Source organism: Mycetomoellerius zeteki, unplaced genomic scaffold (genome assembly GCF_001594055.1).
Source record: "Mycetomoellerius zeteki isolate Tzet28-1 unplaced genomic scaffold, Tzet1.0 scaffold35, whole genome shotgun sequence".
Classification (NCBI taxonomy): Eukaryota; Metazoa; Arthropoda; class Insecta; order Hymenoptera; family Formicidae; genus Mycetomoellerius; species Mycetomoellerius zeteki.
The window spans coordinates 47072-59839 of record NW_017257338.1 but is presented as its reverse complement, the minus strand read 5'-3'; the positions used below and the strand labels follow the sequence as shown (position 1 = coordinate 59839).

Here is a 12768-nt window from a genome sequence, read left to right as displayed (position 1 = left end):
CCTCAGACTCGGGAGTCTATGGTTGTATTGGTAAGCGATCTCGCCTGATATACCTACACTATCCGTATTTCGACACATTGCTATGAAAAATTCGATGATAATTCTTTTTAGCGGGAAATTCGCACGCAGAGACGCAGTTGATAGTGAAATTTCGTTCCAAAGAGCAGATAAGTAGCGAGGAATATTTACGACTTGGCAATTCCGTTCACCTACAACGAAACGCGAACCTCGATTCTGCACCAGCGAATTCTGGCGAAAGTCCATACACTGATCATGCAGGTAAACGTTTTTATTTAAAAAATTATTCACTTTTGCGCAATAAAAATCATTTCGTATTTCTGTTAAAACCGATCCTTGTTAAAATTTTTGTATTAAATGTTTAACATATCCGCGTGATAATTTAATATAATGTAACTGTCATTTGAATTCGATATCATTAATATTTTTAAAATCTTAAATTGTGTAATCTTATAATTTAAAATCTAATATAATTAACAATAAAAAATTTTAATAACTTCTTTATTTTTAGCTTAGAATTAAAAATAAATTAAATCTATTAGATTTTTTAATTCTGAGCTTACACTGCAAACCTAGACTTTAAAAATAATGGAAGTTATTAATAATCTTTCATGCACTGCGTAACACGCAACTTTGATTCTTTTTTATAGCAGCCTACGGAAACCGTTTTGATAGCGAGGATCTTAGCCATGAACGTGCATTTCCTAGCAAACCGACGAGAAAACCACATCAAAAGAAGCAGAAGACCAGTCCCACTCCGTCAGATGCCACGATGATGCATAAAGAGCATACTGTTACCTCTCTCAACCAGGTACGCGAAAAAGCATTCTACTGTCAAGATTATCTCCCGCTACAATAATTCATTGCGCGTATCTTGACATTGCTTAACAAATGGTATGTGCATGAATTTCGTCAAACTAATTTTCTGGTGATGGTTTTGTATTTCGCTTTGCATTCCTGGACTAACTTTCCTCGATGTCGGTTATTCGATATTTGTGACTATCAATCAGCCGGGATATCACGAGTCCGTGGAATCACCTGCTCCATCAAGTGCTTCCACTCTTGTGCCGCACTTGAGCTACTTGATATCGAGCTTGAAGGTAAGACGTTAATTTGTGAATAAACTTGATGGAGTTATGTAAGACGCGTCTGTCTGCTTGTATCGCCATTGTAGTTAAATTTTCGACGATTTACTCGACATATAGCGTTATATATTATTAAATGTTAAATATTAACACGCTTTATATAGGCCTATTGGCCGTTTCACAGCGAAATAGCCACAAGTAATAATCGCAGAACCGTTTCCACACCATTTGTCGAGGACGGTCATAAAAGGATAGCGACAACCAAGCGTAAAATGTCTAATAAAAAAGCCGACTTCACGTATCAAAATGTAGAGGATAATTTTGACAATCTGTATCGTAACACAGCCATCCCGGACGAGACCTTCGGTCCAGACGAAGAACGGATATTTATCGATGTCGATCCATACGATTTGGATGAATCTGTATTCGGGCTGCAACATGGCGACGGTATCAAATCGGATATAATGGAGGAAGTTGATACCAAGCTTACTACGAAGCCTGATATCGATTATATCGAAGAATCATTAAAAAATGTGAAACGACAGTGGCAAGAATCGAGAACCGGATACAAAGATCACTGGAGCACCACGCCCAAAAATCACGTCCTTCAAGCTAGAGGTACGACGGAATCTATCACATCTTCACAAAACGACGAAATGAGCGTGTATTACATTGAAGACTCGAGCACAAAAAAGGAAATGCTCAAGGAAGCAGACAGTTTTACCGACGATAGTGATAAGTCCATCAATCACGACGTTTATGGGAGCTTGAGAACTGAAGATCCATCCAACGTCACCTCCACAATGATGTCTAGAAGTCCTGAAGATCGATTAAGGATACCGGAGTCGGATCATCGTAACCATACGAACAGGACAATCGAGTACAGCGAAGCGTTCGAGGAGGAGCTGGATAAGCGGAAAATCGTGCCATATGTGGAAAATCACACGGCAGATTATACAATCGCGCGATTTCCGACTACTAGAAACTTGGAAAATAGAGCGAGAGATGATTCGATATTGATAGATGATCTGAGGTCGGATGTTGTTAGGGAGAATCCTGATAAGAACGTAAAAAACTTATCTCACAGTCGAGAGGATCACGCTGGTTCCATAGAAAAAGCGTTCTCAATTGATCTAAAAGAGACGTTTAGAGAGGGACAACGTGATGGAGATAAGCCCGCGAACATTTTGACCTCCACTATAATGGAAGAGGACGATACAACAAAAGATACCGCTGTAGAATCTCTCGCTGTATTAGGTAAGGTTATAATTTACATTGTCTTGATAATGTTTAAGCAGTCCAATAATTAAATGAAGGACTTATAATGCAGCTGCTGATAATGTTCTGGTGTTCGAGTGGGTTACGACCGATTGGTCGAAGTGCTCTCAGACTTGTGGAGGAAGTGGATTCCAGGTAAGACAATTTTTTTCTAATTGTGACTAGCTTGAATTAGAAAATTTACAATTCTTTTGAGTTAATTCGATAAAAAAAATATTTAGACTTAATTATTATCATTGTTAAGCAATTGTCTAAGAAATGTTTGAAGCGATAAAAAAATTTGAACGATTTGAACGTCTACTTAATATATGATTATTCATTCATTTATTTCATCATAATTCATTTATATTATCTACTTGCTGCCATTTAAACTACATATTATATGTAATTTCTCAATTTATACGAAAAAAAATTAAAGAGATCACGACATTTTAATGAAAATATATAAAAGTCAAAAGAATTTGAAATTTCATCCAATTTCATATTGAAATATATTTCTACTAAAAAAATTTCGAAATAACCCTGGTCGAAAAATGTTGCTGAAATTATTCCACGTTTTGGAACTTTTCAATAAAATTTCAGCATTTAAAAAAAATTTCAGTTTATAATTTCAGCGATTTTTAGCTGAAAAATTCATTTTTGACAAAATTTTAGAAAAATTTCAGCAAAATTTTCAGACAAATTTCAGCAAGAATTTTAGAGAAATTTCAAAAAATTTCAGAGAAATTTCGGTTGGATTTCAGTGATTTTTCAGTATGTTAGCTGAAAAATTCACTTTCAATGAAGTTTCAACAAATTTTCAGCAATTTCGCTGAAATGTTCCAAAACGTGGAATAATTTCAGTGAAACTTTTTCACCAGGGAACTGCATTACAAATTATTCGTTGTCATAGATGCGAGGTGCACAGTGTACAGTTCGATCGACGAAAACAGATGGCAACTTCACGCACGTTTCTCCAAGAACGGTAATCGGTCAGACATTGTGTGAGGACGCCGGATATCCGGTACCGCAGAAGGTGAAACCTTGCGGAATGGGCAAATGCCCTCAATGGCATGCTACGGAATGGACTCCGTGTGAAACGTCCAGATGCTTTAACTGGAAGACAGCGATGCAGAAACGGGACATTAGCTGTCGTTTGGTGCACGACGCTAAGGATGGATACGAAAATGTCACGTTGTTGGACCCGAGTAAGTGTGACGAGGCTACGAGGCCGCTACAAAGACAGGAATGTTATAATGATGCTTGTAAGGGTGTCTGGAGAGTCGGCGAATGGACTGAGGTATAAATAGACCGATTAGAAATTTTACATAATGGTAATGCTTATGCTAAAGTAATATTCTGATCACACAGTGCACCGCGTCTTGCGAGGAAGACGGTATCAAATATAGGATTTTACAATGTGTCTGGTTTGGTACAAAAAAGCCAGCGGGAAATGCTTGCAGAGATATACCACGACCTCCTGTAATGAAAACATGCAGGGGTCCGCCTTGTCCTCAGTCTACCGGTAGGTTTCTGCAAGAAAAATAGATCTTAAGGTTTAGCCTTCATGCTAACTGATGTCTTGATGAAAATTTTTCTTAGAATTCTTGATAGAATTTTTCAGAATTTCTACATAATTTTATAATTTTTTAGAAAATTACTTTTTTGTGTACAAATTGGAACACTTTTCAGAAGTGCTGAGAAAGTTTACATCTTTAAAGTTCTAAAAAATAATCATTTTTTTGCTAAATGCGAATAATTGAGAAAATTGTTCAACAATCACTAGATTCGAGTTTTGTAACCTGCCGGTATTTATAGTCCATTCTTATTTCAAGACCGTCTTAAAGGCCATAACACAAATTTTAGTCGTAATCGTAAGGTCGCAGGCAAATCGAGCAATCACTATCAAAATTACGATCTCACGTTGTAAAACGCTCAATCACGCTGTGATTGGCCGATTTGCTTACGGCCTTGCGATTACGATTAAAATTTTATATATGACCTCAAGAGAATACTTTACAAAATAAAGGAATTTCGTATAACCCTAAAGTACTGGATTTAGGATTACGGTCCTCTTAATACTAGAAGAATGTCTTGCATGTACTGACATGCACGTGACTACTGTAGCACGTAAATGACAAACCTCTTCTAACAAGCATGCCGCTAGTATTTTGTGTATCCTTTTATTTCAAAAGGCTATTCGAGTTATTATAATAGAATTTTCTATAGAGGGATTTATATATTTTTGTCATAACTCATATATCCTCATTTTTATAGATGAATACATGTTATAAATACACGCACCTGATTAATGTAAGATTAATGTAAGATTTTTTGCTTAGAGGAAATGCTAAGAGGAATTCCCCGCTTATCGACAGAATATTTTTTTTTTTTGGATGAAAAAATACGTCTTTCACGTTATTTTTAATCAGAAAAACACAAAGAATTCTCGGTTTCACATCCTCGGTTTCAACAAAAAAATCTAACGAATGCAATCCATATTTTTCTCAAAAATGGTTATCCTCTTTCATTTATTTTTTCTACAATTGAAAAAAGATTAAAATTTCACATATGCAATAAGCAGACTATTCATAATTTACGTATCAAAGAAAAATTCTTTCCAATACCTTGTATAAAGTCGATCTCCGAAAGCTTTTTATCTATCTCTAACATGTTTCACTGCAAATTGGCTTTTTCCATTACCAACACTTTAAAAAGTTTTATAAAGAGAGGTAAAGACGAATTGGAATTGCTCTCTAATAAAAATGTTATATATAAAATCTTTTATTTAAGATCTTTAGCGGTTACGTGTTAATGTCAGAGGATTTTCCATTTATATATGACCTCAAGAGGATACTCTACAAAGTAAAAAAATTTCGTATAACATAATGTACTGGATTTAAGATTGCAATCCTCTCAATAGAAGAATGTTTTGCATCTACTGACATGCACGCGTGAATATAAATTCACACGGAATAATTTAAGTTTTAAGCGATAAAGATCCAGCTTGACCGTTTAGGTCCTTTATTTCCGATTTGTTATATACATTACGATCTTAAAAGATACTGTATTTAATAATGTTATTTTATTTTAGCATTTGTAGAAGATTGCAAGGACCACTCGCAACTGTGCAGCAGAGTGAAAACGATGAACATATGTAAGGTGCCGCTGTACAAGAAACAGTGCTGCGCATCGTGTCGTTAGATACGAAATATTGATTATAAATGACTCATTGTGAGGATTAGACAAAATGAACGATAATGAAGAGTGCGCGTAAGACAGAAAGTATAAATCGTGATTAGTCGGATAATTACTTCGTGACATATATATGCACCCGGGATGCCTGTTGTTAGTAAATTATGTAACGCACGCGGAAGGAGCGGCTCACTGTGGAATAAAATTGCACAGTATTACGATGTCCGATTTATAGATTAAAATACAAGTATCCAAGAAAGTTGACCAAAACTACTTCGCTGTAATAGTTTTCTCATCGTGTCGTCGCGAGAGCCGGTTTACCACCTTGCCTCGAATGTTCCTTGTGTAAACAAGAGAAATCCGCCAACCTTAACAATTTTTAAATTAATTAAATTATAATTTTCTAACGTATGTCACGTGTAGTTTGGCGCGATATATTCCTGTAAATTGCTCGTCAAACCTCATGTTGCTCTCCTAATTAAAAAAACAAAAAGGGAAGGAAAATGGAAATCCGATATTCGTCCACAAAAAGTTAAGAGCGTTGTATTGTTGTAGCACTTAATGGGAGAAAGGAGAGTAGAAATTTATTATCCAGTAAACGAGAATGAATTAAAATGAATTGAAATTTTTTATCTATCCGAATACGTATTTTAAATAGCGAAAACTTTTTTTTATTCAATTGGATTCAATTAGATTCAATTAGATTGAATTAGATTGAAAAACTGCATTTCCTATTCAAAATTTTGAATCGAGCAGTATTTACAGATGTAGAAAAAAGCTGATATTTTTAAATTGAAAGGCATAGAAATGTGTTTCTTATAAATGAGTAAAATGCATTCCGGATTGAAAAGGATTCATTTTAACATTCGCGTGTATTTCTGAAAATTTGAATCCATTTCGATCCATTTCAAACCATTCTCGATTACAAGGTACTATATGTTCTAAAAAGATCGTTGTTACGACATATAGTTGATATCGATACGATATTATTAAATGTCGTCAATGTTGGTGCTTTGAGTCGCACGGAAAATGGCTTTAAACAGAACGATATTTAAATTTTAATAAAATGCTAAGTCCCAAACGTGGGAAGCATACGTTTGTGTCGCGAAGCATTTCTCACATTAGAAATATTTCTTCTTGACGCTTATTTTCTTACATTTATTGCCTGTCGCGATTAAATACAACTATCTGTTTATTTCTGAAACAAAAGAAAATTATCCTGTTAAGACTGAAACGCTCTTTGAATCATTATTCTTGAGCATTAATGTAAAAAGTTTTGTCACGTACAAAAGAATCATTTGACATTCCGTTTTATAAATAGGAAAAAATTACACTCTATCCTTGAACATATCTTTGTTGATGTTATCTTTCCATCACTTCTTTATGTTTATAAATTTCAATATAAATTATTACGAATGTAAAATATAAAGTTATTTAAGAACATAAGTCATTGATGAATTATTGCGCGCCTATACGCGTCCCGTCAGGCGATCTTAAGCCAATATATTATAGATATCCAATAAGCAATAAAAGAAAATATATAAGTATTGTAATATAATATTTTGTTAATAATCTTTAGCGAAAGTTCGTGAACATGACCATTCCGTTATTAGTTAAAGGGCCCGACTTTACTTATGTGCCTCTGATCACTTCTCTCACTATCTACAGATATTATCAATAGTTATGAATATTCATTTGTCGCGGAGACTCATAGAACTCATCATAGAATTCGATGCTTTCAATAAGAACCTTTCTCGCAGATATTGATTGTACGTGTAATGTAGATTTGGCCCTCTCTTATATACATGATTAATCGTATTAAATTTTTAATTATACATCATAGGCGCTGCCGGAATTTTTCGTAGGAGACATGCACACACACACACACATCAACGGAAATATTTTTAAAAATTTATTTAAAAAATATATATATAAATCTCTTCAACTCCTATAATTATTGTATAATAAATACGGGAATGGCAGATTATTAATATAAATGTGCGAATACATTTCGCTGCGTTTCATACCTACGGCGCGCGGCGCCTATGTGAAGTTATGTCAGTATATGATTTGATAAGATTGTGAACAGATTTTCGCTATCAACGAATTTGCCTCGACACAGTTAAAGCGGTTTGCCAAAACAAGCTGAAACGTAAATGAAATTTAAGTAAAATATAAATTAGAGTGCTAAAGATAAGGAGAAAAAAGGTATAATATTACTATCATAAATTACTGAGATGCACGCATATAAATACTTTATATGTTGAAAAACTAAAAGAAAAAATATGAATATACCGGAAATATCGAAAATCGAGATACTTCCTTCAGCCATGCATTCCTTAGTTGAAGGAAGATACACGGTTTTTAATACATCCTACAATGATTACAGCTAGTAAGTGCAATGATATGTAACTGCCATCGGCGTGTCATGTATACTGCTGTCATATTTTAGTAAGTATTTAATTGATACTTACCTTATAACAATACGACTCCGGCATGTTACTGATCAATGCGTTATCGAGAAATAATTATTTTGTGGTTATAATCCACATGATAACAACAATTCTTGACAGGGAGATGAGTTCCGATACGTACATTTTTGTATATATTACGATGTAGGTATGTAAAATGGGCTCCACACTTAGAATTGTACGTAAGCATTACTGTTCATGATATCTATGTAAATATGTGACTGCCTAAAATGCGAATAAAACAAGAGAATATATCACTGCACATTACTGCAGTTAGTTCTTCTTAAAGTTTATTTAGCAAAGAATTTCAATTCCAAACTTCCTAATAAACATATGCCATATCTTCATATCTAGTTAAAATTCGGTTGTTAAAACTGTACGGTATATCTATATTAAAATTTTATTCAATACATGTCTATTCAGTTTCTTATTCCAAAATCATCTTAAATAATATCTTAATATTAATATGATTCTAATTTGATTAATTTATCACATCTTGAGGGAGTCTCCTACATTAGAGGGACAAAAAAAGTCAATTCCTTTTCTTTTCATAAATCGGTAGTACAACTCTTCGAGATATGTCCCTAAAATTTTAGAGCGAAATTCGAAGTCCTTCGGTATAAATTCAGCGTTTGTATATATACGGGTGCATGGCGCGCAAGTATAATAAATTAAAAAAATTTTTTTGTTATAATTCTAAAATACTCTTAAAGCCATTCAATTTTCATTTTGGAAAATTTTTTCTATCTCTTACAGTTTCGACGATATTCGTTTTGAAAGAAAAAAAAAACGATTTTCTTCGAAGGGGTGTTTCACCTCCTAAACCTCGAGATAAACAACACGAACAAAAAAATATGAGTCTAATATTTTTTCATGCTCTACAATGTATCTAAAGGTCATTAAAATCGATGACGGTCGGTTTCCTTGTTAGTACCACGAGAGACCCGAGTATTTCGTAGAATGGCTCAAATTGCTCAAAATGAATTCCACGAGGAAGCTGAAGGATTATTGTATGTTCCTGGAATAACAAATTAGCCTCCGAGCACTGTAAGTACTCAAGAATTAAATTGAAAACTTTGAAACTGAGTTTTGGAAACCCAGATAACCAAGCGTGCGATACTCACACAAAATACCACTATCGTACTGTTACGATTTTAATGTTCCACGTCTCATTTTGTAGGTATTTGGAATATCTACATTTTTCATATCGAACTTTTTTCCATATAATCAATATCTTTCGTTTTATAAGCGAAAAACATGCTTTTTGCAACTATTCGATTTTTTTCGCATATTTCCTTCATAAATCTCGAGTCTTAGGCATACGCATTTCTTTTCTGATGGCCTTCCGAAGATTTTCGTGAAGAGAAATGCTGATTTATAATTTTTTTCCGGTAAAATTCTAATTCTATTGGACTATTCTTGATACTCGAGTTTATGAAATTTTTTACAGTGAACATCTTAAAATGGTATAAGACTTTTGTTTCCCTTGATCCATTCTACGCCCTCAATGTGGCCCGGACCTTACTTAAAAGACACCCTGTATATACCATATATATATGTAAGTATATATATAAATGTGATAAATGATTGCAATTGAAAACGCTCAATAATACAATTATCGATTAATAACGTCCTTTAAAAATCAATAGATATATCAAATGTGATGCTAAACTAAATTATTCTGAGTTCAACACCTCTATTTACACCGATCCAATCTAATAATTATAATTTTGCCTAATTATTTCCAATAGGTAATTATTAAATACATTCAAATATTTATAGAAAAATGTATAACCAAAGCAGTAAATAATCTTAGTTCCTTAATTAAGCTCTTATATTGTTAATTCAGCAAACTGATCAATATTATTCGTTTAGGAAATAGTCAATCCCCAAGCTTGCATCACATCCTCTCGACTCATGGGCCACAATCTCTTTAGTAACATCCATCCGGTTTTCTGTGTGGTCAGCAAATACTGATTTTCGGGATCATGCAAGTGCGAGTAAGCACCCATTATCAAACTCTGGCATATCCTGGCGCATACACTAATCTTGAGAATCTTCTTCTCCACGTCGGTCAGCTTCTTAATCTTTTCGTAACCCTCCACGACGTATCTACCCATTTCTACATCGGCTGTTTGCAGGATCATGTAGCAAAGAACTACCGCTAGCTCAAAAATACGACAAGTCCTGTGACAATCACCGAAATCGATTACGGCGACAATGTCTTTACCGTCGGGACTCACAAGGATGTTATGCTCATTTAGATCACCATGTATGATCGTTTGTTCCAGCTGGTCTGTTATTGACAACACCTCCCTCTGGAAACTTATGATCACGTCGTGCACCAGCTGTTTATCCAACGAACTCTTGATCGCATATGTGAACTGCTGCACTCGAGGCACTGAAGTCAACATCCATAATGATTTGTGATCGTCGAAGGCGGGATGATTGAAGCCCATGAGTATCTCATCGATTCTTGCGGTGAAGCTGCCGACCTTGCGCAACAATTCGTCGGTTATTTTTACATGATACAATAGCTCACCGGGGCGATAGACCAACAGCCTTACGGCATACTTTTCCATGGTATTCTCACTCTTCAGAGTCTCCAAAGAAAAGTACACGCCGTTCATATTCTTAATTGGTAACGGACAGCAGACGTTTCGTTGATTGAGGAAAATCATTAACTCTGTCTGCGCTTCTATCACATCGGTCTTGCGAGAATCCAAGGAGTTGATCACCTTAAGGACGTAGCCGGCCTTCTCTGGGCTGATTGTGTGTGGATTCACGGTCGTCCCATCACATATTATGTGGTAATTGCGATCGTCGTAAGAGTTCAATTCGCGCACACTCGTCGCCCTCATACCGTAGAGTCGCTCCAGCAGTGCGACCGCCGTTTCCTCAGTCACGGACGGACGTATATGCTGACCTGGGATGAGCAGCGTGTCATTGTACTCCATACTGTCGCAATGCACGACGCAAAAATAGCCGTGAGTTATTAAGGGGGAAGCCGGGTCGATGACAAATGTACGTTTCCTGCACAGCGAAGAGAGAGAGCGAGAGGAAGGGCGTTTGGAACAGCAAATAAAACCGTGGCTGGAATATCTTCTTTGTTCTTCGGCTGATTAATTGTTAAACTGTACAGATATAAACTACAGCTATAGAATTTTTGTATATTAGTGTGGAAGTGTTGAGAACGATTTATCAATTGATTGGGGTAACATCAACAGAATAAAAAAATAAATTGTAATTAGTAAAAATGATCAAAACCTGATATTGTTGTGATAACAAAGGCTACTTAATATTCATTTCCTATCAAATGGTAATTGGATTATATTATTACTTTAATTTTATTTAAAACGTATTTAGTGCACGCAACATAGACATATACACATTTAAACATAATTTTCAACATCGAACAAATGAGTAATTTATTTCAAAGAATATATAAATAAATTTATTACGTATTTTTTATAAATTAAAATAAAAGAAAATGAATACAACATTTACTGTTGTATTCAATAGATTTAACAAAAAAAAATAATAAAAAATTTTAAGTATTTTAAACACAAATATGCACGTTAATAAATAACACACGCAATACGCAAGCGGATATTCGTGGCCGCAGACATATATATAAATATATCGACTCACCCGACTGAAAGACGTGTTTATTCAACCAAAGGAAGCGGCAAACTAAATTCTCAGATGGACGAAACAGTTTGCTAAGCTAGACAAGCGATTATGTGCGCGGGGAGCGTAGTCCACGCTCAATCATCGTTGACATTCAGCACAACTGGAGGGTACAAATGCGCAATGATATTTACATCAGTGGTAATTGAGCATACAACACGATGCAGCACAATATAACGTATCGCGGTGACTAAATGATTCAATCTTATCATAGTCGATAAAACCAACGGAGATAGCGTTTGCGGAGGTATTACTAGAGTCCGACCGAAACCACTTTTTTATCTCGGCTGAAACTGAAAATGAATATTCGGTTTTTATTCGATTTCGGCCGAAACCGAAAACGAAACCGAAATTGGATTAATCTTACAAACATCATATAATTTTCAGAGAGTCATTGGAAAATATGTGAAATTTATGTACTTTTAAAAATAAGATTTTATTAATGTCTTATTATTCCTTAAATTATAAGGAATTTTTTATAAGTTTTTTATAAGTTATAAGAAATTTCAGGCACTAGACATATGGCGACTCGGCGAATAAAAAAAGGATAAAGAAAGAAAAAAATAGCGCCGGCGTGATTTGCAGCAATCGGCACCGATCAGTCAACAATAACATGTAGTTTTTCGAATGCTCGCTAACGCGTTACAATTTGTACAGTTTCGGTTTACTTACGAAATTTTCTATTAATTTCGGCCGAAACTCTGATTTTTTTACTGAAACTGACTGAAACCAAAGTCGAAACCGAAATTTCGGTCGGACTCTAATTATTACCCAGTTATTACCTTTGAGATACATTGAATCGAGGGAGCTTACTCCCTTTGGTTTGGAAAAATACTGATGGAAAAACACTGATGAGGCTAAATCCACTCTTTCACAAAAGGATTGATAAGGCATGAGAGTATACATTAGTTAAGACACTATCCGAATTTCTTCATCAAATTGATTCTTATTCCTTACAACGTAATTCGTAATTATCCATATTTACAAATAAATTCTTTCTTATATATATATATACAAAAAAAGATATATAAATCTTTCAAAATATAGTCATA

General features: G+C 34.7%; 2 protein-coding genes across 2 annotated transcripts in view; one reads left to right on the top strand and one right to left on the bottom strand.

Moving 5' to 3' along the window:
- Nucleotides 1–6152, top strand: part of nolo (ADAMTS-like no long nerve cord) — a 276431-nt gene extending 270279 nt beyond the window's left edge. The window contains 9 exon segments of the mRNA XM_018452805.1: nucleotides 1–30; nucleotides 112–279; nucleotides 669–829; nucleotides 1029–1118; nucleotides 1268–2360; nucleotides 2434–2516; nucleotides 3274–3660; nucleotides 3732–3885; nucleotides 5455–6152. The exon segment at nucleotides 1–30 is cut by the window's left edge and continues 89 nt beyond it. Coding sequence (XP_018308307.1) covers nucleotides 1–30; nucleotides 112–279; nucleotides 669–829; nucleotides 1029–1118; nucleotides 1268–2360; nucleotides 2434–2516; nucleotides 3274–3660; nucleotides 3732–3885; nucleotides 5455–5564 — 2276 coding nt within the window. The 3' untranslated portion in view covers nucleotides 5565–6152.
- Nucleotides 6153–9723: 3571 nt separating this feature from the next.
- Nucleotides 9724–12185, bottom strand: LOC108725487 (hydroxylysine kinase). The gene is made up of 2 exons (XM_018452524.1): nucleotides 11678–12185; nucleotides 9724–11160 (listed from the first exon to the last, which is right to left on the bottom strand). Exon 2 carries the CDS (start codon nucleotides 10981–10983, stop codon nucleotides 9898–9900), a length of 1086 nt encoding a protein of 361 aa, XP_018308026.1. The 5' UTR covers nucleotides 10984–11160; nucleotides 11678–12185; the 3' UTR covers nucleotides 9724–9897.
- Nucleotides 12186–12768: the final 583 nt, after the last annotated feature.

Coding starts and splice junctions, on each gene's coding strand:
- LOC108725487 (XM_018452524.1), bottom strand. CDS start 10,983: ATGGAGTACAATGACACGCTGCTCATCCCAGGTCAGCATATACGTCCG.